We start from the raw sequence: 26,218 nt of genomic DNA, 5'->3' as shown, positions 1-26,218 counted from the left end.
GTCCTTCCGCGCCGCCTCACACGTGCCCCATTCCAGCTCTCTTATTGGCTGCTTCAGCCCCTCTATCCCGGCCTAAGAAGGCTGCTACATGACCGCCCCTCTGATTGGTCCAGGAGCTTCCATGTATCATTCTGATTGGTCGATGGAGCTCACTCCCTTTTGCCCTCGGCCCCCTTTGGAGGGCGACTGGGTCATACCATAAAGAGAGGAGGGGGAAGTGTGTACATTTCAAGGCTTCTCTTTTGGGCAATTTTGCCCTATGTCACATAATGTCCTTTATCATGCCCTAAAAAGGGAATTATTTTATTAGCAGAAGGTAAATCCAGAGGCGTTTCGGTTGAGGCTGGCTTGGAGGACGGCTGGGGTGACATTTTACCCCCGCCAGCCGAGGTGGTGCGCTCAGGGCGGGGCAGCGCAGTAGAGCCGCTCCGGGGGCGAACGGTCCAGCTACCAGCGGTGCCGAAAGCTCAAGATGCTGCTGCCGCCGCCCGCGCTCCGCCGCGCCCTGCTGGCTCGCCCGTGGAGGGCTGCCCGGTGAGTGAGTACCGGGCCTGGGGAAGCCCCTTGCGGCGCCTGCTGGCCCGGGGTCCCGGGAGTCGCTGGGCGCTCCCTCGCCCCCGAGCCGGACTCCCTCCCTGCCAGACCCTCGCCGGGTTTCCCAGGGGCTCCTCTCCGCCGGGGGTCACTTCCTCTAATGCCGCCCGACCCCCACGCAGGCCTTCCTCCCATTGCTATACCCCCGTCTCCCAAAGTTCTTCCTTCAGCTAGGGGGACCCCCTTCCCGAATCCTGCCGCGGGGTGGGGGTGCCTCGGTGCCCTGTTGGCTCCCACGCTTAGAAAGTAGCTGCTTGATCACTCGTCCTTCTCCTGATGCTGGATTTTCGAAATTTGCCCACTGCCGGAGTGCAGTGCCTTCCTCCCAGGGCACCTCTATTTTTAGCACACCCCGCTTCTCACTTCCCCACCCTCGGTCTCACATTCAGGACCCTCCCTGGGTCTTCCCTCTCTTCTGTCTACCGGCATTTCTGTTTCTCTCTTTTCGCCTTCCCCCTTTTAAAAGTTGTCTTGGGCAGAGAAGAGGACTCCTTTCTTCTGATAGGTGGAATAATAATACTTACGGAGTGCGTAGGACGTGCCAAACCTGTGCTACGCACTTGGGGTATGTGCCTTATTGTGATGATTAATAAATAAGTTGCTACATGCAAAGTGCATTGAACAGTGCCTGGCACATAGGCAGTGCCCAGCTACACTATTAATCATGACCATCATTATCACTCTTATTTAAACTTCCCCTGTGGGTAGCTGTTATTCCAAATTACGGATGAAGAAACCAAGGTGCAGTTTCAGAGTGGAATTGCCCTGCAAACCCAGATTTGCAAACCCCCGCACTGTGGCGTTGGGTTCCTGGACCCTTGCCCACTCAGCGACAAATGTTCTCAGAGCCCCTTTCTGCCTCTGGGCTTGGTGGAGAAGGTAGGTAGCACACAGATCCTGCCCCAGAGGGGCTCACAGTCTGGAGAGGCTGCACCCCTATGGACCCGTGTTTCTGTCCACCTCCCTTTCAGAGCTGGGCAGCCCCTGCCCCCAGTGTTTGCCTGACCTCTAGGACTCACCAGTTACGTCTCGCCTGCTGAGCTATGCCCTTTCTGAGTTAATCAGTGTCCTAAGGGATGGTGCAGGGGTGCCCTGGGCATGGATGAGTCCCAGTGCCGCTGTGTATTCTCTGTGGGGGAGTGGGACAGGGAAGAGGACATGGACAGGAAGGGCTCTTTTTCCAAACTGAGGACGGGGGCCATGCTCACTACACCCTCAGCGTGGTCCCATTTGCAGGCCTCTCCTGCAGTCTGAGACCATCCCTCTCAGACCCTAGATGGAAGCCACATAGATTCACCTGTTTACTGAGTACCTACCGTGTGCACGTGCTTTGCTAAGCACTGCGGGGGGGGGGGAGGGGGTTACCCAGGGGATTTACACGTGGATGGGAGCCTTCCAAGAGTTTTCAGTGTAATGGGGAAGAAAGCCTTAAACATTAAAAAAAAAAAAACAAAACCCAAAACCGCCCTCTAATATCTGGTAGAAAGAAATCCCTATTCTGAAAAAAAAAAAAAGCTCATAACAGCAATAGTTATCAAGCAATCAAGTACCATAGGCCTGATTGTGCAGATAAGCCCTGTATTATTACCGTTTTACAGATGTGAAACTTATCTGCCTGTTACGACAAATGTGAGACTAAAATCGCAGTCAGTCTGACTCCAGACTCATGCTCTTAATTACAAAGCCTCCTGAGTGGAGAAAAAGCATTTTGCAATCAGAGAAAGCATTTTGCAACCAGATCTGCCAGTTCAGGTTACTTCTTCGGATACAGCAGCTGGCCCGCTGCCCCAGACCGGGTTTCTAACCTCGGCAGTATTAACGTTTGAGTCTGATAATCCTTTGCTGTAGGAGCTGTCCTATGCATTGCAGGGTGTTTAGCAGCATCCCTGGCCTCCACCCACCAGATGCCATAGCATCCCCCAGTCGTGACAACAAAATAATGTCTCCAGACTTTGCCAAATGTCACCTGGGGGGCAAAATCACTCCTAGTTGAGAGCCATGGTCCTAGAAGAACAGTTTTGGTGTTTGGTCACTTGTTCATTTAGTCGATAGATATTTAGAACACTCCTGTGGCATGCCATGTCTGCATTTATGGAGAAACAGCTTTAGGACATTTTTAGTGATAATCTCTCAGTGTCCTGTACATGAAGCTGAGAAAAACCATCTCTTGGGGAACTGGGATGGGTGATGTTCTGTAGTGTTTCCCTTTCTGCCTGGAGTGCCAGGAATCTCAACCAATTTTTAAACATACTCTTGATTGTACATTTTCTTTTAATTTAATTAGTAGGTGTCCATTGTACAAAGTACAGATAAAGCAAAAAAGGGTTACAAACAATCGCCTGGCAGCCCACCACACAGAGGTAACCCTACTGTCACTTTGATTACTAGCCTTTTAATATTCCAGGAATATATATGCTTTAGAAAAACAACATAAAAATGGGCTCCCCTGCAAATCCATGTTGTAGCTTGCTTTTTCACTTGAGACTTATCTACCTTATTATATGTCCCCAGGGCCTAGAACTGTGACTGCCACCTGGTAAGGCCTCAGCAAACATTTGGTGAATGAAAGAACGATCACGTGATTCCTTACTTGCCAACAGAGATTTATCACAACCAGTCTGGGAGATAGTCACGACAAACACCTGGCCTTTATGGATGGCCCAGGGATGGTCACTACGGGCTACCATTTACCTTTTACGTGGATGATGTTACTTAGCTCCTCAGCAACCTATGATGTGGGTGTTACTATCCCCACTTCACGGATTAAACAGCTGAGGCCTGTGGAAGTTAAGGAAAACTTGTCCAAAGCCTTAAGCTGGTAAATACCAGACCTCCCAATTGATTGCCTTTTGACTCCTTTGGCCCTGACCTGCCTGCCCTTTTCTCTATTTCATTATCTTTGTCATGGGTGTCCTCTGCAAATTCTCTTTGGAAAGAGCCAAGATGCACATTTATATATAAATTTAATAAATAAAAGAACTAACCCGGGCTCATAGGAAGCTTACAATAAATGTTAATTTTTGTTCCTTACATACTCTTGTATCAGACCTCGCTGGGTGCTGGGGTCCAGAGGTGACTCCAGTTCAGCACCCCCTCAGTGTCAGGGGGCTTGCGGGCTGGAATTCCCCTGTAGAAATCCTGGTAACTTTGGACCCCTCTCAGCCCACCAGCCTGACTAATTTTCCAAATTTCAAAACCCCCCAGTGCTTGTCCCAGCCTGCCCGCCCCTGGGATGGGCAGAGGCTGTGCTGGGCGGGGGCCTGGTACCTCCCACCATTCCCTGGACATACTCTGCCCTTTCACTCCTCCAGGTGGTGTCCAGGGCAGTGCCTCTTGCCTGGAATGTCCTCCCCTGGTGAACACATGCTCACCCAGCACTTTGTGGCCTTGCCAAGGCAGCTCTCCTTTGGCCCTTCAGTGCCCTGTCTGTAGAATGGGAATAATCCTATTAACAGGCATGTAGCACAAGGATTCGAGATGACGTGACAAGTGGCTTGGTGGGGGCCTGGGACTCAGTGTGCGCTCTGTGAATAAATTGAGTAAAAGAATAAGTAGAACCTACAATGATCATAATACTTGCTTCTAAAGGTGTCAAAATCCCCACTCAGGCAGCAGTCGGCACCAGCACACGGACCCTGGGGAACTTGGCTTCCGGTGCCCAGCACCTGGCTCAGCACACAGCAGGTGCTGAACAGTTGCTGTTGGAATGGCCCACAGGGCAGCCCGGGGTGGATCCTGACTCTACCTCTTAGCAGCTGTGTGGCCCTGGGCAGGTTGCTCGACCTCTCTGTGCTGCCTCTTGTTCCCACGTGGAAAAGAAAGATAATAGTCGCTACCTTGTGGAATTGTCTTGGAGAATAAACAAATTCATACTCGAAAACCTCTGAAGAGTAGCCGGCACCTAGAAAACGTAATAAGTGTTGCTTCAAGCATTATTTTGATCCCCTCCCCCACTAGCGGGCATTGTTATGCAGTGAAAGCCCTGAGCTTCACTCCCCACCTCACGGTGGCCTCTTTGCTCCGGTGGGAAGAGGGGAGGTGCCAGCTGGGCGCTGAGGAGGATGAACCTGTCCCATCAGCTGGCCAAAGGTGTCTGAGATGCTCCCCATTGCTTCTGCCAAAGCGTGTCTCCTAAGTGAGGGAACCTGGGTTCAGATCCTGCACTGTCACTCCACCAGCTGTGACCATGAGCCCTTAATCTCTGAACCTCAGCTTCCTCCCTGTACAATAGAGGTAATTAGAGTTCGCAGGGCAATATATTTGTAGGGTGGATTCAGTGAGGTCATCCCTTAGCACTGTGCCAGCCATGCCGTAAATGCTTCAGAAAAGTTCTTTGAAGTTTTCCAGGGCAGCTCATCCTGGGCTTCAGGCCCCTCCCTTCTGGCCCTGCCCTGGGCTCTGTACTTTCTCTCAGCTCACCTGCATCACTGGTCCCTTATCTCAGTGATAAGGACCATTGGTCTTATCAGGTCCCAGATAACAGCCGAAAAGCCTGGAAGCTGAACGAAGCCAAGGTAATTTCCTTTCTAGTCTTCTCCTTGGCCTTGGCTGCCCTGACCCCAGCCACTGGGGACCTGCATCCAGCAAAAGAACATTGGCCTGGGAGCCCCGTCCGTCCGTCCAGGGGGCCTGGTGTCCACTTGGGTGTTAATTGTTTTAAAGGTATTTCTCATACGCTTACTGTGGTCTGGGCAGTGTGGGAGCACAGACAATCAGAGCTCTGTAATGAGGGTTGTCACCTGTGAGATGATCTGATAGGGGTCCCATCCAGGCAGGGCGTGGCTGGTATCCCCTGCAGAGGGAGATGGGGATGGGATGGAGTGGGGAGACCAGGGTGGCAGGATTGCAGCAGATGAGGTGGGAGGGGGTGGGGGAGATGGGAAATGAGTCTGGAGGCCTCAGTAAGGATTCTGATTCTTTTTTTTTGGCCGCGCCACGTGGCATGCGGGATCTTAGTTCCCCGACCAGGGATTGAACCTGTGCCCCCTGCAGTGGAAGTGCGGGGTCCTAACCACGGGACTGCCAGGGAAGTCCCAGGATTCTGATTCTTTACTGTAGAAGAAAATGGGAAGCCACTAAGTTACGAGCCGAGCACTTACCCTCCGTCTCTCTGTGTTGATCATGTTTTCATGTTAAGACTATGAAAACCAGTAGCTGCTACCTTTTGAGCTTCTGCCCTGGGTGGGACGCAGGACTAAGTTTATTCCAGCAGTTTTGAGAGGAGCTTGGAGTCAGTGGAGTTGGAATGACTGTTGTAGTTGTCCAGGCAAAAGCTGATGGTGCCTTGGACCAGGGTGGAGGCCGAGGGGTGGCCTGGGAGCTCAGCCCCTGGCAGCTCGGCCCCTCGCGGCAGCCCCCTCAGTTTTCCCCTTTGTAAATTTCAGAGCCTGCAGGCTCTACATTTCACCCATTGCAGGCTCTGTTTTGGTGTTGCAGCCTTTTTAGCTCAGATCCTGGTACCTGCCGAGGGTGGGGAGGGGCAGCTGGGGTCTCAGGCTCAGGCCATGAAGTCCCCAGGTGAGCGGAAGGGGCACCCCGGGTTGTTAGGGGAAACTGAGTCAAGTTCAGACTCTGCCTTATGCTTCTTTCCTGAAGCGGGAGGGCTGAGAGCTGCCCTAAGAAGGTTGGGTTGGATTCACCTCTTGTGTCCCAGAGCCAGGCACCTGCCAGGTGTGACAGACACGGTTTGGGTGAGCCCTTTGACCTCATCTGGGCTATCTCTGCATCCTTGCCATGAGGGATAGATATATGCTGACTGGCTGACTGAATGAATGAATGGGAATACAGTCCTGCCTAGAAGGGCCTCGCAGATCCTTGTAGAGGCCCCAAGTCCTGCGAGTGGTTCATGCCTTTCCCTGAGCCAGTGGAAGGGTGCTCATGTTATCCCAAAGGGCACATGAGCCAAAAAAAAAAAAAAAAAAGGTTTGTCAGGCATCCTTGGATTATTTTTGGCTCTAGTTGACTCAGGCTGATCTTTGAACTAGTCTCTGTTCCCTAAGCTACGTTCGGACTGATGGACAGTGGGGCCAGGACCTGGAGACTTTCCAGGCAGAGAGGAAGCCATGGGGGCATGTGATCCTGAGGTCACAGTGGACCTCTGCCCTGGGGAAGGTGGGGGGAGACCTGTAGGATTTCTGTTTCTGACGTTGCTTGGGAGGGAACAGGGAGAGGAGGGCTGGTAGCTGCTACCTTTTGAACTTCTGCCCTGGTGGGACACGGGGCTACGTTTATTCCAGCAGTGTTTGCTGAGCCCCCAGGCCAGCCCCTGGATCCTCGGGGGTGTCTGGGAACCAGTTTGTCTTTGAAAGCCTGGCCTGGTGGAGTAAACATTCTGGAAGACCTTTACAGTTTCTTAGGAAAACCTAAGAGCAGGAAGGGTGAGGAGAAGCAAGGCTTGTCATCCTTACAATGACCTTGTGAGGAACATGGTGTCACCCATTCTTCAGGTGAGGAAACAGAGGCCTGCGGAGTTTGTAATAATGTGCTGCGATCTCGAGCAGGTGTGGGGGTCCATCCGGGCTCTGTCTGCTTCCAGAGCCTTTGCTTTTCACACCCGCCAGGACTTGGGGTCAAGAGAGGGCGTGGGTGGCCCCGCTTCTGGCTCCCAGCCCAGCACGCAGTGGCTCTCTCCTGGCTTGAAGAGGACCAGGTGATATCTGATTCACTGCTTTGTGGTGGTGCGCTGCTACTGAGGCCCAGAGAGAGGCATCTGGAACCTTCCAGATAGTAGGGGGTGGAGGAGTAGACACCACCCTCCCCTCTCCTGCCGGGCCCGTTGAGACCTGTGGCCGCTGAAATTTCCTGGCCTCTCCATTCTTCCCCACAGCAGTAGGTGGAAGGGGGCCGTGTGGATTTTCAGTGTTTGGGCACACGTGTAGCTTTGCATTATTATTTCTTCAGATCTCCAGAATAACCCCAGGAGATGGGTGTCTCCGTGTTATACCGAGGAATCCAGCTGAAGGTCACACAGCTCCACAGAGGGCGAAAGAGCCTCACATTTCTTCCTCCGTTTGGGGAAGGGTGGGGCCTGAGGCTTGCTGGCTTCCTTGGGTGTGGTGGATAGGGCTGGGGTGGACCTGGAGGGAGGGGCAGGAGAAAGCCCCAGGGCTCACTTTGCCCTCCTGGGCAACCGGCCCTGCTCCTGCTCCTTCCCCCGTCCATTCCCTCCCTTCCACTGCACAGGCCCCTTTCTGCTCTTCCTGACTCTTGCTTTCTGCTCTGGGCCTTTCCCCTTGCTTGTCCCTCTGTCTGGAACGCTCTTTCCAGCTCTTCTCAGACCTTCTTCAGGTCTCTGGCAGAGGTCATCTCCTCCGAGAGGCCCTCCCTGACCACCCCCGCTGAAGCAGCCCTGCCCTCCCCATTCCTCATTTTCCTGTCCCCTTTGTCACCGCTGTGTTCCTTTCTTACCCGCGTCCCCCACTGGAGGTCAGCTGCATGCAACCACAGGCCTTGCTGTCTTGGTCACCGCTGTCTCCAGAGACGGAACAGGTGCCCAGTAACCTTGTAGAATCAAGGAAGGACCCGCCCTCACGGCCCCTGCTTTTGTGTCCTTCCTCCTGGCCTCCCAGGCTGGGTCTTTGAGCCCCTAGACGCCGTCTCAGTGAGAAAGAAAAGAAAGTGCCCAGTACTCGTAGCCATTCTGTTGGGATCTCTTGGGCATAAACAACCTCGCAGAAACCCAGCCTCAGACAAGGTCATCGGAGGCCATGATGAAATGGGCAGAACAGGCCCTCTTTATAGTTTTGTCTAAGCACAGAGGTCATCATGCCACCCCCAAAGTACCAGGCAATCCCCCCCTCGCCAAGTGAGGAACTGCTCCTCTTTCACCCCACCGTAGAATTGCCGAGCTTCCTGATCCAGAGCCAGCCCCAGCTTCCTTAACCCTCCCCGGATTACACCTCTATAACCCAGATCCTATGACAGGTTCTTTTCAACACCTTCATCCCCGGAGGTCTGGTGGTCCCCCAGGTGTGTGTCCTGCCTCCCTCGGTGACCAGTTATCCAACTCATCCACCCACGGGTGCTGCCCGTGGGGTGTTGACACCAGGGGGAGATAGATCTGGGTTGTTCTGGATTCAAATCCAGGTTTCTCTTGATCTTGATCTTGACCTAGTCTTTTTACTTTTAGGATCAAAATTACCTTATTTCTATCACCGTGCCACTGGCAAGGCCCTTCGGATGCCACGATGGTGTTATCAAATCTGATGTGCCCCCTGTGCCCTAGGTGGGCTTTGTCCTCATTTTTTTTTTTTTTTTTGCGGTTCGCGGGCTTCTCACTGTTGTGGCCTCTCCCGTTGTGGAGCACAGGCTCCGGATGCGCAGGCTCAGCGGCCATGGCTCACGGACCCAGCCGCTCCATGGCATGTGGGGTCTTCCCGGGCTGGGGCACGAACTCGTGACCCCTGCATCGGCAGGCGGACTTTCAACCCCTGTGCCACCAGGGAAGCCCCTGTCCTCATTATTGTCCTCATTTACAGATGGGGAAACTGAGGCCTGGAGGGGAAGTCCCACCACTGGGGTTCCTCCAGCTCTGGAATGACTGACTCTTGTTTTTTGTTTTGTTTTTGAAAAATTTTAAGGCTGTATTTACAACTCTTTTCATTTAAGTATATGTTATTTTGTTTATATACCATTTTCACCAGTATTAAGACAATAGAATACTGTGTGGCTTATTGGGGATCACTTGTGAACAATAATTCTTCATTAACAAAAACATTTTTTAATTGAAGTATTGTTGATTTACAGTGTTGTGTTAATTTCTGCTGTACAGCAAAGTGATTCAGTTATACATATATACACTTTCTTTTTTAAAATATTCTTTTCCATTATGGTTTATCACAGGATATTGAATATAGTTCCCTGTGCTCTACAGGAGGACCTTGCTATTGTTTATCCGTATATCCATAAGGTAGCTCACATCTGCTAATCCCAACCTCCCACTACATCCCTCCCTCAACCCCCTCCCCCTTGGCAACCGCAAGTCTGTTCTCTACGTCTGTGAGTGGAATGACTGACTCTTACCCACCTGTCCTCCCACCTTGGGACCCCCAGACACGTTAGGGGTGGAGGCCACTGGTGGACACTAATCAGTGAGGTCATACAGGTTAAGACTGAATGGTGTCTGCAGAACCAGGAGTTCTTGGAGCTCAGTGCCCAGGAATCAGAGCCCGTACCCCAACAGCAGCTCTCCCTGTGTCTGTACACCGAGCTCAGAGCACTCCTCCAAGTTCACGGCCCACCTCTTGGCCCTTCTTACCCATCCGGAGCTCAGCTCTTTGTGCCAAGGGAGTCTCAGCTGTTTCACATTCTGATGAGACTGAGCTCTGGAATGCTCTGACTTTCCTGCTTAGAGAAAGAAGTAACTTGGGTCTGTTTGGAAGAAAGTCTGCATTGTGGGGAAATAAAGGGAGAATAAGCCTTCTCTATGTGCAAAACACTAAGCCATGGTTTTGCACCTATGAATTTAAACTTCAGGCAACCAGGGACTTCTCTGGTGGTCCAGTGGTTAGGACTCTGCGCTTCCATTGCAGGGGGCACAGGTTCGACCCCTGGTCGCAGAACTAAGATCCCATGTGATGTGCAGTGCGGCCGGGAAACAAAACAAAAGAAAACAAAAGAACTGCAGGCAACCATGTGAGTTTCTATGATTATTCTCACTTGATAGGTGGAGAAATAGGCTCAGAGGAGGCAGGTCATATGCCCGAGGACACAAAGTGGCAGGATCTGGACTTGAACTTGGGGTTTGGATCCCAAAGCTGGTTCTCGTCCCCCAGTTCTATAGTTGCCCTGGATTTCAAGATGCTGGGCCAACCTAGGACCCCCTGTCAGAGACAGAAGGGCTGGGACTGGTGGTGGCCGCTGCTGACCTGTCCACCTCTGTTCCCCACCCTCGCTCCCCAGGCTGTGTTGGAAGCATGTCTCCTCCCTGAAGGTGGCCAATGAGCCTGTCTTGGCATTCACGCGGGGCAGCCCTGAGCGAGATGCACTGCAGAAGGTAATGGGAGGGTGGGGGGCACCCAGCGGTGTAGGGCCTGGGGCAGAGACGGCCTTCAGCAGCCCCCATGATACCTCTCCGTGCGGACAGCCACCCACGCCCTCCTCTGCTCCCAGCCCCGGGAGGAAACTGGGAATCTGGGGAGAGCTGTGCATCTGGAGGGGGGTGGGGGACCTGGGAGCAGCAGGGTGGCAACCTGGGTCCCTCTGGGGTGCCAGGTCAGGGGTCATAAGTCCACAGATATTTTATGCTTAAACACATTTTCCTGGGAATTCCCTGGCAGTCCAGTGGTTAGGACTCTGCGCCCTCACTGCCGAGGGCGCGGGTTCAGTCCCTGGTCGGGGAACTAAGATGCCACAAGTCTCAAAGCCACAAGGTGTGGCCAAAAAAAAAAAAAAAAAAAAGGAATTCTCCCATTAATTGCCAGTGTTCTAAAATTGTGAGATTTCACATAAATTTCAGACACAGGTTTTTAAATCTTTTCTCTAATGGGAAGACCTGGCAATACTGGCCTTACCTTTCTGCAGGACAGGAAGTGACAGTGTGGGAGCTGAGTCTGCCCCCGCCCCTGGGGAGCAAGCACAGCGTCTCTGACCACAGACCCCGCCCAGCCCCCTCCTCATTTCTGTTCCTTCCTGGGCATCCGCGTTGGCAGACTCTGCATCGGTGTTTTAGGTGGGAAATAGAGGAGAAGGAAGTGCTCATCTGACCTCTCCTCCTCTCCCCAGGCCTTGAAGGAGCTGAAGGGCCGGACGGAAGCCATCCCGTGCGTGGTGGGGGACGAGGAGGTGTGGACTTCGGACGTGCGGTACCAGGTGTCTGTAAGTCCAGTCGGCGGGCAGGGCTCAGCCTCTCCCCTGAATCTGGGGTCTGTCTCTTGGGCAGCACATAAGCATGCAACATGGGGTCTCTGCCTCCAAAAGGACTTAAGGACTTAAGAGTCCCTGCAAGATTTTGAATTCCGTGCACCGGTATAAAACTTCCAAAGGCAGTCTTAGGGGACTCTCGTAAAAGATGCCAACATCGCGCCTGCCAAGAAGAAGTTAAAAACAGCAGCTGGGGCTTCCCTGGTGGCGCAGTGGTTGAGAGTCCGCCTGCTGATGCAGGGGACACAGGTTCGTGCCCCGGTCCGGGAAGATCCCACATGCCGCGGAGCGGCTGGGCCCGTGAGCCATGGCTGCTGAGCCTGCGCGTCCAGAGCCTGTGCTCCGCAACGGGAGAGGCCACAGCAGTGAGAGGCCTGCGTACCGCCAAAAAAAAAACAAACAAACAAACCAGCAGCTGCCCCCAGCTTTGCTATCACTTTGGAAAAGTTAACCCACTCACCAGCCTAGGGAGTAAGAAGCAAGGATAGAATGTCAGAATCAAAGAGAATCCTTCCGTTAACAGATACACACTCTATATATACAGTAGATAAGCAGCAAGGGTTCACTGTCTAACACAGGGAACAATATTCGATATCTTGTAATAGCCTGTAATGGAAAATAACCTGAAAAAATATATGTATAACTGAATCACTTTGCTGTACACCTGAAACTAACACAATATTGTAAATCAACTATACTTAAAAAAAAAAAAAAAAAGATAATCCTTCCAAAGAAAGATAGTCACCAAAGTCCTGGTCTGTATTTCAGAACCAGTGGTCTAGCTGACAATGAGCTCAGCAGAGGTAAGCACCCAGGGCGTGGCCAGGTGTCACCTCCTCCTAGAAGCCCTCCTGTTGGAGCCCAGACTCCATCCACAGACACATCTGTTGAGACCCTGTCCCCTCTGCACAGGCTCCTCCCTCAGTCCCTGCCACCCCCCTTGGAGGCTGGAAGAGCAGGAGGTTAGCTGCCCATTTTGCAGATCAGAGGAGAAGCTCAGAGACAATCAGTGACCCTCCTGGGCTGGCACAGTTAGATACGGACCAGGGATGATGGATGCAGTTTCCCCAGAACCATATCCCCTTGATTTTGATTCCAATGAATTCATTCACACCCTGACTATTTCTAAAGGGGATTTCAAAGCAGAGTGTTAATTAGCATATGGCAGCAAGATAATATTCTTGCTGTGACCTGCTGGTCACGAAATCCTGAGGCCCTAGGCACTTGCTGGAGATGGCCACAGACTTGCCTTTAGGCCTCCTGGTGTACAGTGGAGAGGAGAACACATCACTTGCTCTAGTCAGAGTGTTCCTGAAATAAATCCCCCCCCGTGTGGTAGGAGAAGCACAGCCATTTCTGATACTGGGCCCAGAGACAAATTTCTCCTGAAAGTGTCAGAAGGACACAATGATGTGACAAATCCCCGCAAGGGTCACACATCTCATGCATGGATGTTTCGTGGGGCTGCTTCTCACACACTGTCGTGTGGACTGAGGATGTCATCAAAGCCCAGTGCCTGAGGATGCCCAGAGGTCGCCCTGCAGGCCCCATGTCCACTGCTGGGGTGGGTTTTCCATCCAGAGCTCAGGCTGCAAATCGATAGCTGGTAGCTTTGTTTCCAAAACCTAAACATGGGGCGATTTCATGTACAAATTCAAATGTCTGGCTTCTCTTGAGAGAAGGAAGATGTGGCCACACAAGAGGCCTTCCTGTGAGCCCGCATGTGGGGTGACCCTCTAGCGGCTCCGGTCCCCAGCCCAGCCTTCTCCACTCATCCCTCTTGCCTCTCTGGCCCTGGCAGGCCTCTCAGAGCCCCGGCCAGAGCAGTAGCTGGTCTGCGCGTCCCTCCTGCATTCTCCTTAAGTCTTTCTCTCAGCTGGATAATGGGACAGTGATAAGACAAACTGCCTTTCCTAGCAAGTCCCTGGGAGGCATCTAGTCTGGCTTGACAGTTAAGAAATGGCACCCATACCGGTGCCTCAATTGTCAGTCTGTTCAAGAGTGAGAGTGACATTCTTTGGTGACAGTTGGGGATCTTGACCAGGACTCACGGCCGAATGGAAGTCTGCGGTGCTTCCCCACAAGGTGGCCTGAGGGTGAACCCCTGGGTCTGCTCCAACCCCAGGCAGAGGCACCACCCCATCCCTTTTTGTTAGTTTTTTGTTTTTTTTTTTTTTGCGGTACGCGGGCCTCTCACTGTTGTGGCCTCTCCCGTTGCGGAGCACAGGCTCCGGACGCGCAGGCTCAGCGGCCACGGCTCACAGGCCCAGCCGCTCCGCGGCATGTGGGATCTTCCCGGACCGGGGCACGAACCCGTGTCCCCTGCATCGGCAGGCGGACTCTCAACCACTGCGCCACCAGGGAAGCCCCACCCCATCCCTTTTTATCCCTTGTTATGGCCATGACAATTTTAGCCCAGAAAGGCTTAAAGCAAATATGCGCCTTGGCTATGAACAAAAGGGAAGTGTATGCGTGTCTTTGTGTGTGTACACATATATATGTTTTTTTTCTTAATTTATTTTCTTAATTTATTTCTGGCTGTGTTGGGTCTTTGTTGCTGCACGTGGGCTTCCTCTAGTTGCAGCGAGCGGGGGCTACTCTTCATTGTGGTGTGCACGGTCTTCTCACTGCGGTGGCTTCTCTTGTTGCGGAGCGTGGGCTCTAGGCGCGTGGGCTTCAGTAGTTGCGGCACATGGGCTTAGTTGCTCTGCGGCATGTGGTATTTTCCCGGACCAGGGCCCGAACCCATGTCCCCGGCATTGGCAGGCGGATTCTTAACCACTGTGCCACCAGGGAAGTCCCGCGTGTGGTTCTTGTTGGCTGTGGTTAAGAGCCCCTTCCAAGAGCCCAGGGAACCATTGGAGGGGGTTAAGGAGGGTGAGACTTTCCAAAAAAGCCCATTGCTCGCTGGAATGCTTTCTGATTTCAGGATAGAGGAGGGATTAGGAGTATGGGCTTGGCAGAAGAAGTGAGTCCGGACATAGATGTTTGGAGGGCCAGGTGCCCGCGGGCAGCCAGGGAGCTGGGATGGGAAGGTGGGTGGAGGGCCACGATGAGGAGTCCACAGCAGGTGGGTGGCCTGGGAGGCCGAGGAAGGCGTCGTGTACGAAGCCGTGGGAACAGCTTGGAACAAAGCACTGAGGATTCCATGCGAGGTTGAGAGGCGCAGTGGGCGTCTGGGGGGGGCGGTGTCTGCTCAAATTGATGAGCTCCTCACCTGCCCCCATGCGGTGAGCAAGGGCAGCCTTTGAAATCATGTGGTGCTGCTCCCTGAGGGATGCTGGGTCCAGGGATGGGCACCTGACCCCAGCTGGGCCAGTTGGAATTACCTGCCCTGGAAACTTGGATCCAACAACAAGCATCTTTCTTTGTGGGGCTGGGAGCTGTGGGGAGGGCATTGAACACCTCCCCACAGAGGATGAGAGAAACTAAGGAAGCGGGTCTGTTGAAAGATGCAGGACACCAACTCTCAGAGGAGCAGAGGCAAAGGAGAAGGAGCCTCAGGGTTTTCAGGCTGGGCCTCTCGAATCTTCCTAAGACCCAGCTGCATCCCACCCTAGTCACCATGAGGAGGCCCCTTTCTGCCCACTTGCTGGTTATGTATCTTTGAGCTGCTTGACTTCTCTGTGCCTCAGCTTTCTCATATGTAAAATGGGGTAACAATCACACCACGGAGGGATGTCGTCAGGGTTCAACGGATTAATCCGTGTCAAACACTTGGTGCCTCTGCACGCGGGAAACTGACTAATGTGAGCTTTGACAGTAACTATCACTGTTCCTTAACCAGGGACAAAAAAAAAAAAAAAGAAAAGAAGTGAGAGGCAGAACTGTTTTTTTATTTGTGGTACGTGGGCCTCTCACTGTTGTGGCCTCTCCCGTTGCGGAGCACAGGCTCCGGACGCGCAGGCTCAGCAGCCATGGCGCACAGGCCCAGCCGCTCCGCGGCATGTGGGATCTTCCCGGACCGGGGCACGACCCCGTGTCCCTTGCATCGGCAGATGGACTCTCAACCACTGCGCCACCAGAGAAGCCCCAAGGCAGAACTGTTTTTAACCACTGGAAGTTGTTCACTACCTTGTCAAGAGACTTTCTGCGAACCCACCCCAGTTCTCACATAGGCGCCATGTGGGGTTTTGTGATATCACTGAGTCCTGTCCACAGGCAAGAAAGATCCTGAGGGGTCCACACAGCATCTTCCGTTATTCCTGATGGATTTCTCCACAAGGCGGTTTAGGGGCTAACGGTGGGCTAGGGTGGGAAGTTGGGCTCCAAGCCCTATGATGACATTGGCCTAAGAAACCCACCTGCTTGGAGTTTATGAAGCCAGGAACTAGCATGTGCTTTGGATGGATCAGGAAACTCACAGGTCTCTGATTTAGGGGAGTGAAGGGCTGGCCCTTTTGCAAATGGGCTGAGCACACATCTGTCCAGATGGAGCCCTGAGCAGCATGTGCAGGGTTAAGGGGGTGGGCCCAGGGCCCCTACTCTGAGGGTTCTGAAGATGGCCTGGGGCAGGGGTCACCCACAGAGGCATCCTAGGGCCCCTGCGGCTGGATCAGCAACCAGAGGGCCCACACCTGGAGTGTCAGCACAGCCTGGGGTCTGCAGGCTTTGCAGGTCTGCACAGGTGTGTGCCAGGTGTCAGCCCAGAGCAGCTCCCACGGCCTCGCTCACCTGGTCTCTGTAACCGCCCAGAGCCCGACCTCACCTGCAGCTCCGCCGGCCTCCATGGCCACTGCAGCACCTGAGTATTTTTCCAGACACTGGGATTTTGATAACCCCCTGGTGGGCACTTCTGGTTTTCATTTCCCATACCACCTCACTGACCTGGCCACGTGCCATCCTTGGAGCCCTGGCATTTGGGGCCGTGGTGGCGTGCGGGCAGGAGCTCTGTTGCCGGGATGTATTGCTGACTTGGGGTGTCTGCAGTCCACTGGGATTGGATGTGCTGAATAGAAGGGCCTGGGTCCCCAGCTTCTTGGCCACTGAGGGTCACAGGCCAATCTCAGGTATAGACAGGATACAGGTGACCATGCCGGGGGGGGGGCCAATTTGCACTCAGACCAGACCAGTGCTGCCCAGTAGAACTTTCTGAGCTGATAGTGGAAATGTTCCGAATCTGCCCTGTCCTCTTCGGCAGCCACCAGCCCCACATGGTTATTGAGCACATGAAACCTGGCTTGTGCCATGTGAGGTGAAGTTCCAGTAGGCACGTGTGACTAGCGGCTACCTTATTAGACAGGAAGGCCCTAAACAGTCCATTGGAAGACTTATAGGTGGCGAAAGTGCTGATAATTATGGTGTAAAAAATAGGTCGGGGGCTTCCCTGGTGGCGCAGTGGTTGAGAGTCCGCCTGCCGATGCAGGGGACATGGGTTCATGCCCCGGTCAGGGAAGATCCCACATGCCGCGGAGCGGCTGGGCCCGTGAGCCATGGCCGCTGAGCCTGCGTGTCCGGAGCCTGTGCTCCGCAACGGGAGAGGCCACAACAGTGAGAGGCCCGCGTACCGCAAAAAAAAAAAAAAAAAAAAAAGGTCGGGAAAGAAGTGGTGTTTCCCCCGCCTTGTTGCCCAGGCTGGCATTCAGCGCCGCCGGGTTGTTTGTAAACGTCTGTTGGGGTTTCATCCCTTTTCGACGAGTTCACCTGGGTCCCAAGCACGGGGCTCGAGAAGCAGTTGCTCTGTTCCTTTAGGGCCTTGGGGTGGCAGAAATCCTGAGTGTTTCACAACGCAGTGCATCGCCTAGGGCCTCCCGTGGTGACAGCCCACCACCGAGCCTCACGCCAGACCCAGGTGTAAGGGCAGGAGCTATGTTGGAGGACTTTTCACCTGTGACCCCATTTGGTCCTCCTCCTCATGCTTGCCCTGATGGGGAGACTTGGAGAAGGAAAGTCAGTTTACAGAAAGCTGCACAGCTATAGTAGCTGGCAGAGCCGGGATTCGAACCTGTGTCCGACCAAAACGTCCATGCTTTCCCTCAAAGACTGTTCTGTTCATACCTTTCTCCTGCACCGTGAACCTTCCGGAGCTCATCCAACAGCAGGTGCCCCTGTAACTCTCGAGGTGGAGAGGTCAGCGTGGGCCCGGGCGATTGGAGAAGGCATCATGGGGATTGGAGGGCAGAGAGCGAGTGGCCTGGAATGCCAGCTCTGAGCCCAGCTCCATCCGCACCTGCCCTGGCACCTCCCTCCTGGACAGCGACCTCACTCTTCTCTCTTCTTTCAGCCCTTTAACCATGGACACAAGGTGGCCAAGTTCTGCTATGCAGACAAGGTGAGTCCCTGGCGACTTTGGGGTTGGGGTGCTACCCCGTCTTGTCCGGTTAGTTGCTGCCATGGGGGTAGAGGTCAGTCACTTCTCCCCTCTCGGGCCATGGAGGATGGGGGCGTCCGGGGGGCGGCTGGCACTGAGGGCATCCCCGGGCTCGTGTCTTTGACTGGGCCAGGCGTGCCGGGGTTAACTTGCGCCTAATGAGAGCTGCTTTGGCCAGGGCTGGGACATCCCCGCACATGCCCCTTGTGAGGCTACCCTGATTTAGGGAGGGGGAGGGGGTTCTGGAAGGCTGAGTCAGGGAAATTGGAGGCATCGTGGATGAAAAACCAGGCAGAGAATTGGCATCAGGGAGGGCCAGCAAGAGGCCATGGGGTCAAGGCGCTGGTGTCACGTGGTGATGAGGGCAGTTGGCCACTGGGATGCCAGCGGCAGGTATCTGTCTCTGGCTGCAGTCCTGGCCTGGCAAGGGCAAGGTCAGGCCCGGACCTCAAGGGCTGGAGGCTCTGGACAGCGGCTTCAGGAGCACCGGGCCCCAGGAGTAAGAGGAGGCTCTGATGAGACCACGAGAGAGAATGGAGCGAGCCCTTGGCCTGTTGCCCTACCTGGCAGGCCCCTCGGACTCTTCCAGACTGTAGCAGGGCAGGCTCGGAGCCTGGGTCAGCCCAGCTGGCCGTGGGACGTGGCGTCTGCCACTGTAGGGGGAGGGGACTGAGGGCCGAGGGAGCCAGGGGTCTTCCCCGGGTGAAGAGTGACCTCCAGATCTCTCCTCCCTCCCTCGCTCCTCTGGGACCCTTCCTGCTGCAGGAGGAAGCCCCCAACCTTTCCCTCTTCATCAGGCCCTGCTTCACAGAGCCATCGAGGCCGCCTTGGCCGCCAGGAAAGAGTGGGACCTGAAGCCTGTTGCAGACCGGGCCCAGGTCTTCCTAAAGGCGGCAGATATGCTGAGTGGGCCGCGCAGGGCAGAAGTCCTGGCCAAGACCATGGTGGGACAGGTGAGATGCCCACCGGCACAACCCGGGCTGTAGGGGAGGCAGTCATACCCCATCCAGTTCAGCAGGCGTCAGCTGAGCGGCTTCTGGGTGCCCAGACCTGCTCTGCGTGCAGGAGCCCAGGCGGTGGTGTCCTTGAGGGACCAGGCCTCCGAGAGGGGACAGACCTGTATACTTTGTAGACAAGGTGGATTGAACTACGCTTGCTCTTGCGTGTCCTACTCTGGAAATGGCCCCTCCCATCCACTTCTGTCCCCGCCCTGGGCCAGGCCCTTGTCCTGCTTTGCCTAGACTGACAGTTCCCTACGCGGTCCTCCAGGCTCCGTCAGACCTCTGCAGCCCTCAGAGCGGTTTCTGTGACACCTCCAGCAGGTCACTCTAGCCTTATGAACCACCGAGATCTCTCTGTCTCTGGCCGAGGGTCACGTCCCAAGTCCTGAGCCAGCCCGCAGGGCCCATCCATTCCCACCTCTGTCCAGCTCACTAGCCGCTCTGCCCTTTCCTGTCAGGCCATCCCACCCATGATGTCACCAGCCTGGACCTAGCAAGGCTCCCGGACACCTCAAGCATCCCATCTCCTGCCTCTGCCCCAGGTCCCCTGCCTGGAATGCTCCCTGTCTTCTCTGCCTCATGAACTCTTAACTGTCAAGGTCTAGCCCAGATAGCACCTCCTCTGTGAGGCTTCTAGAACCTTCTTAGTCCATAACGACGATCTGTCCTACCTCTGTGCCCGCCCCCCTCCCCAACATGCTGTTCCTCTGTCAATTATAGCTCAGATTCTATCGGGCTGTAATGACTTCCTTTGTGTTTGTTTCCCCTTTACAAGGTTTTTGGGCATGGTAATCACATGCCAGTGTTCTCTGTCTTTCTGCATCTTGCACCGTGTCTTCCTGGAGTCACAGAAGTGCCTGATAGATGTTTTTTGACTTGAATGCATGTTGAGCCAGGGAGTGGCATTAGCAGTTGAGGGAGGGTTAATTTCGCCTTAGGGGGTTTGGGTGACCCCAGCGCACTTCCGGTTCGCCTTCACGTAGTGAGAGCGCCCTCTGCTGCACGGAGCTGGTATGACATCTCCACTCCCGGCTCAGTGTCTCCTGATTCAGCAGAGCCCTTGGGGTGGGTGTCGGGCTCCAGAGTGTCCCAGGTGAGCCACACCTGGGCAGGAAGAGGCGCACACACTCCAAGGCCAGGTGAAGGTGCCTCTTTATTTGACTTAAGACTCAGGAGCTTGTAGGAAGCATGGTGGCCACGCAGAGCAGGAGGCAGTGCATCTCAGCTCAGCTTCCCCTGCCGTGTGTCCTGAGCAGGGTGAGCAGCTGCCAGTGACCCAAGGAGGCGCCGCCCGACCCGAGAAAGCCCGATTCTTGCTGCCCAGAGTCCTTTCCCCACCGCTCACGTTCGCCGTCAGGAGGAACAGGCAGTCTAAGGAAATGTTGACAGTCCTCAGGTCTCCTAGTTCTTGACCCCAATGCACCTGCAACCCAATGTCACCATGCGCTCAGGGTCCAGTGTCAGGAGAGGGCTATAGGGAGGCACGTGCTCCACCACTGACCCCCCGGCCCTCCCGCCTCCCAGGGGAAGACGGTGATCCAAGCAGAGATCGATGCCGCGGCCGAACTCATTGACTTCTTCCGATTCAACGCCAAGTTTGCCGTGGAGCTGGAGGGCGAGCAGCCCATCAGCGTGCCACCCAGCACCAACAGCGTGGTGTACCGGGGGCTGGAGGTACCCCCAGGTGGTGGAGCGGGGGTTGGGGGCTGCTGGAAGCCCTGGGCTTGGCCTCACCACCTCCTCCCTCCCCAGGGCTTCGTGGCAGCCATCTCCCCCTTTAACTTCACTGCGATCGGCGGCAACCTGGCGGGGGCGCCGGCCTTGATGGTGAGCTGTGGGCAGCAGGCGGGTGTGGCGGGAGCGGGTCATCACTTCCCTGTCGACAGACAGGAGGCCACGTCAGAGCCCCTGGGGTCCCAGCCCTCGTCGCAGGGAGAAGCACAGAAAGTGGAGGCAGCTGGGGGCTGTGGAAAAGGCTTGGGGGTCAGAGGCTGGTCTGGGTCCCAGCTTTGCCCCACTCTGTCTGGGTGACCCCAGGCAAGTCCCCGCCCTCCTCTGAGGCAGTTTCCTCATCTACAAAGTGGAAGTAAAAGAAAAGCTTACATTACAGGGTCATGTGGAGAATATGAGACCACGCTTGTGACACATCTAACGCCAGGCAGGTCTGGCCCAGTGCAGGCTTAGCGTTATATAGGGGCTGCTACCAATGATGATACTTACAGCTCACCTTTGAGTGCTTGCTCTGTGCCTGGTGACTTATTTGTCAGGGTTGCAAGGCTAGCAAATGACGGAACGGGTACGGATTTGGGCTTGGTCTGTCTCTGGGCAGGTGGTCTCGAAGTTGGTGGGCTCCACTGTCGTTATCAGGGTGAAGGTGGCCATCAGCTCCCAATCGATGGGGGAGATGCAGCCCTACCCTCGGAGGTCCTGGGTGGCTCGGGGCACAGCAGGAGGAGGGCTGACAGCTGTCGGGCAGCTGGGTGATCTGGAAGGGTGCTTGTGCACAGGGCCATCCTCGTGCATCTGCACTCAGACAGACGCACACACACCCGGCACCCACGTGCCCTCGTCCAGGACATGTGCAGACAGAGCCCTGTGTGCACTTGCCCAGGCTCACCCCGTGAGCACCCAGCGAGTTGCAAACACCCAGAACAGACCTGCCTGAGGGGTGCTGGCAGGACCAGTGGGCACAGGCTTCTGGAGGAAGGGAGGCTTTCGTAGCCAGAGTGTGGGAGCAGATAGGGCAGGGTGTGAGCTCACTGACGAGGGCTTCTAGGGCCTGGTGTGCAGCACCTGGGCACCTGTAGGAATGGGGTTGGGTAGGGGACATCCTGGCCTGCATGGGGTCCTGGTGGCTCCAGGTGAGGGATGGCCACGCTTCAGGGTAGGGTGGGAGTCGGGGCTGGCGGCCCCTGACCTCGTGAGTCATCACTGTGCCTCCCGGGCAGGGCAACGTGGTCCTGTGGAAGCCCAGTGACACTGCCATGCTGGCCAGCTATGCCGTCTACCGCATCCTCCGGGAGGCCGGTCTGCCCCCCAACATCATCCAGTTTGTGCCAGCTGACGGGCCCACGTTTGGGGACACTGTCACCAGCTCGGAGCACCTGTGTGGCATCAACTTCACAGGCAGCGTGCCGTAAGTCCCCGAGGTGGGTGGGCAGGGGGCCTGGGGACGCTCACCAGACCTCGTGACCTCTGCCCGGGAGCTGGGGCTGTGAGCCCAGAGGTCAGGTGCTGTGGCCCTGGGTGAGCCACTTTACCTCCCTGAGCCTGTTTCTTCCCCTGTATGACGGTGGTCATGATTCTTACCTTGCAGAGTAATCGTGAAGGCCAGACTAGTTAATGGACAGGAAGGAGTGTGACAGGCTGGAAGCGGCCTACAGGTGTTTGGTGATATGGATTTCGATGCCACCACTGTCCCTGGAAAGGGCACAGGGGAGCTTGGAATAAATTGGAGGAGGAGAGTCAGGAAGGCTTCCTGGAGGAGGCGGCATCTAAGCAGACGAGTAGGCCAGGCAGAGGTGGAGGAGAGCGTTCTAGGAGGGGGAGCAGCATATGCAGAGGCATAAGGCTGAAGCTTTTGGGCTCTGGGGCGGTGGACGTGGTCCCGTGGGGCTGGAGGGTGGAGCTGGGGGCCGAGGGTCAGAGGGTGGGGGCAGGGCATGGTTCAATCACAACTGCTCATTCACTCACTCAGCTGGTGTTGATCGAGCCCCCATGTGTACCAGGCTCTGCCGGTGCTAAGACTGGGCATTGAACACACGGAGTGGACAAGGTCCTACCTCTTGGGGGATTTAGTTTTGTGACTATAAGGCCCCATGAGCCTGCTTAGGTGTCTGGACTTTATCCTGAAGATGATGACAGCCAGGGAAAGTTACATGCAGGGGGCATGGCTTAATCAGACTTCTTTTGTTTCAAGCAGGGATTGCAGATGGTAGCTCTCCAGTTGGCCCTGGCAAGTGTTCTTTGACTCCTAATAGGGATGGACCAGCCTTGTACCATTGGGACAGTTTCATGTAAAAATCCCAATATTGGGCCTCTCTTAAGAACCTGGTCCCACTGGTCCTGCATTTCCATGTGGCACCATTGGCTGGAGGCGGGCGGGAGGTCTCTGGTTCCCCCTGTCCTGACAGGCCCTGGGCCTCTGCCTACCTGGACGGCCTCACTCATTCTCTTTCTGGCCCCTCCGGGCCCCTGCGTGCTCAGCCTCTGATCTAGATGATCACTGTGGCTACTCTGAGCACAAGTCTCCAGTGGGTGGAAGCAGGAGACAGGTTAGGAGGTGTCCACGTCCGGGGAGGGATGGCGGGCGCCTAAACTTGGGTGGAGTCGTGGGAACGGGGTGAGGTGGGCTGATTCAAGTGAGGAAGTAGCAGGGAGACTCGATCACCTGTCTGTGGGGTCAAGGTCGGGGGGGTTCAGTGGGAACATCCAGGCTCGGGGCAGGAGGTGGGCATCGTTCACCAAGGTGGGCAACCCAGATGGCTGGGCACCTGGGAGCCTTGGGAAGAAGATGAATCACATGCTGGTCACTTTGAGTTTGAGGTCCCCATGGGTCATCTGGGTGGAGATGTTGGGGTCTGCACTCCGGGCCTTCCAGGTGCCCTAGGGACACCTGCGGTGGCTTCTCGCCCTCTCTGCCTGGCCTCAGGCTCCCCTGCAACAACAACCCCTGCTAAGGTTTGCCGGGTGGCGATGGCAGCGTTAGAATTGCTGAGGAGGGCTGTTTTCCAAAAGGCCCGCTCTGCCGGCCACGGGCCCCATGGGTCTCTGCCTATTAGCGGGCGGAGCGGGCCTGGCCCCCATTTGCCATGCTCTGATGAGCAGCGGGCTTAAAGGTAGGAAAGTCATAAATTAGTATTAGCTACTGTGTCGCCAGCTCCCTGGTGATTAGCATTTTTATTGTTTTGTGGTGCTGAGGTTGGTCACACTTGGAGCCCAGGGAGGAGGTAGGGGCCTGAGCTGCCTCTCCCAGGACCCTCCTTGGTTCTGTGGAGCCTGGGCGTGAGGTCGTGGTGCCCCTCGCAGACCACGGTGGCGCCTGTCCCCCATCAGGCACCCACAGCATACCCAGCACTGTCCCAAGCACTTGGCTCACATTAGAGCCATCACAAAACAGCCCTGCCAGGTGGAATGGTTCTCTCCAGTTCCCAGATGTGGCACAGAATTTGAGGCTCAGAGAGGTTAAGCGGTGGTCGCAAGATCACACCACCATGTAGCCTGAATCAGGACTTGAACCCGGCATCCCCTGGCCTCAAAGCCTGGCCCTCCTCTGCCCTCTCTTGCCGCCAGGCCTCCCCTTGCTCCCTCCTTGTAGGCCCGGAATGCAGCCCATTTCCAGCTGCTACCACCTACTCGGTTCCCCATCACCACCACCACCACCACCGCTGTGACCCCTGCCCACCTCCTGCGGGGCCGCTGCCCCTAGCGCTCCTCCCTGGGCTTTCCAGCCTCTTCCTCTGGTAGGGCCTGCTCCCTACCCCCCAGGCCCCTCACCCTCTCAGGTGCCTGAGCCTGGCTCCCTAGTCACTGCCCTGTCCTCTGCTTTTAGCACCTTCAAACACCTGTGGAAGCAGGTGGCCCAGAACCTGGACCGGTTCCATACCTTCCCACGCCTGGCCGGAGGTAAGGGCCCCTCTCCCCGTGCCCTGCCCTACAGCCCTAGGGACCCCTCCCCGCCCTGGCCGCCATGAAAGAGGAGGAGGTGGAGGTGATGCCCCCAGAGGTGGGGCGGCCCTGCAGACGCAGAGGACTCCTTCAGGGTGGAGCCCCTGCTCTGGCACTTACAGAGCATTTATGCCTCAGAGTGTGCATTTTTTCTTTCATTCATTCATTCATCCATCCATCATTCAGCAAGTAAATTATTAAGTATGTTCACAGGCACTTTTTGGACACTGGGGATGCAAAAGATGATGAGACCCAGAGACCCAGCCATTACAAACCTCTATTCCAACAGCGGGAGGCAGACAGTAAACAACTAGATAAATGATGGCAGGGAGTGAGAAGGGCTGTGGATAATTAGAGGAGGGCAAAGAGGTGACAGGCAGGGACCCTCAAGGGCTGGGCGTGGTGGGACTGTGACTTAGGGGTGGGGTGGGAGGCCTCTTCAGGGAGGGAACATTTGAGCTGAAACCTGAGCAATGAAAAGAAACCAGCTTCGCAAAGGTCCGGAGGATGAGCCATCATGGGTACCCACACTGTCCGGTAGAACTTTCTGCAGTAATGGACATGGGCTATATCTGTGCTGTCCCATAGTACAGCCTCGCCACGTGTGGCCGCAGGGCACTTGAGACGTGGCTGGCATGGCAGAGGAAGTGAAAGTTCTGTTTCATTTAATTTTAATGAATTTGAACTTAAATAGCCTCGTGTGGCTGGTGGCTACCCTGTTGCACAGCCCAGATCTAGGCCAAGGAAATGGCAAATGCAGAGGCCATGAGGTGGGAATGAGCTTGTGTTTGAAGAAACAAGGCCAGTGTAGCTGGGGAAGGGAGGGAGGGGGGTGGCAGGAGATGGGGCTGAGAGGTCAGCAGGGCCAGGTCTTGTCAAAATAATAATTTTCCCACAAAGAAACAGTTTCATGGTCAAGGACATTTGGCGTGCACTGTGTTTAAAGTAAAACAGATTCCTCACCTGCAGGACTTCTCAGAGCCTTTAATGCACTAATGCATTGCTTATCTTCAAGAGCAAAGGCTGATGTGCAGTGTTTCCCAAACTCTATGGACTACACAACCCTGTTTTGACAGAGGACCCCCTGGACCATGTTTTTCATGGAACACACTCCGGGAGGATGCTGAGACCTCTCGAGAGGGAGGGCTGTCCAGGCTCACACAGTGCAGTAATGGCAGAGCTGGAGCTGGTGGTTCAGCGTTCTTGCTCCTGGGGGTGAAGTGGGGGGTCACAGGGAGACTGGACCCCACGCCTGAGTGGGTGGGAACTTTGTAAAATTTTATTGAAGTATACTTGATTTTATAATACTGGGTTAGTTTCCACTGTACAGCAAAGTGATTTCAGTTATACATATATATATTCTTTTTCATATTCTTTTCCATTATGATTTTTCGCAGGATATTGAATCTAGTTCCTTGTGCTATACAGTAGGACCTTATTGTTTATCATCCTATCTATAATAGTTTGCCTCTTAAGCTGGTGGGAGCTGTGATGGGGGTGTCAGGGCAGGTGACCCTCCTCAGGGCCAGCTGTTGCATCTCCAATTTCCAGTTCCCCAGTGTGCCCCAGTCCAGCATTCACGAAATGGGGGACAGTGAGTCCCTTGTGTGAGCTGTCCATGGTTTTCTGTTCTGTCTCCTTCCCACCATCTCCCTGAGTGAGAGAGACCGCTACTTACTCTGCCACTTCCCCCCTTGAATATGAGACTTTAATCTCTCTGTGCCTCAGTTTTCTTGTCTTTAAAATGGGATAATAATGGGAGGTTGCTGTGAGGCTTCAGTGAGAC

At 55.0% G+C, this 26,218-nt stretch overlaps 1 protein-coding gene across 1 annotated transcript in view; it reads left to right on the top strand.

Annotated features, from left to right (window-relative positions):
- Positions 1–314: 314 nt before the first annotated feature.
- The window catches only part of ALDH4A1 (aldehyde dehydrogenase 4 family member A1), a 32,977-nt gene continuing 7,073 nt past the window's right edge, over positions 315–26,218 (top strand). The window contains exons 1-9 of the mRNA XM_082612323.1: positions 315–534; positions 10,495–10,588; positions 11,317–11,409; positions 17,678–17,725; positions 18,562–18,717; positions 20,290–20,439; positions 20,518–20,592; positions 21,714–21,901; positions 24,317–24,390. Of these exons, the coding sequence (XP_082468449.1) occupies positions 473–534; positions 10,495–10,588; positions 11,317–11,409; positions 17,678–17,725; positions 18,562–18,717; positions 20,290–20,439; positions 20,518–20,592; positions 21,714–21,901; positions 24,317–24,390 (940 nt within the window). The 5' untranslated portion in view covers positions 315–472. The remainder of the gene's footprint in view (positions 535–10,494; positions 10,589–11,316; positions 11,410–17,677; positions 17,726–18,561; positions 18,718–20,289; positions 20,440–20,517; positions 20,593–21,713; positions 21,902–24,316; positions 24,391–26,218) is intronic.

This window comes from Mesoplodon mirus, assembly GCF_964341445.2.
Source record: "Mesoplodon mirus genome assembly, chromosome: 3".
In the NCBI taxonomy this organism is placed as follows: Eukaryota; Metazoa; Chordata; class Mammalia; order Artiodactyla; family Ziphiidae; genus Mesoplodon; species Mesoplodon mirus.
The sequence above is the reverse complement of the archived record's forward strand: the minus strand, read 5'-3'. Positions and strand labels throughout refer to the sequence as shown.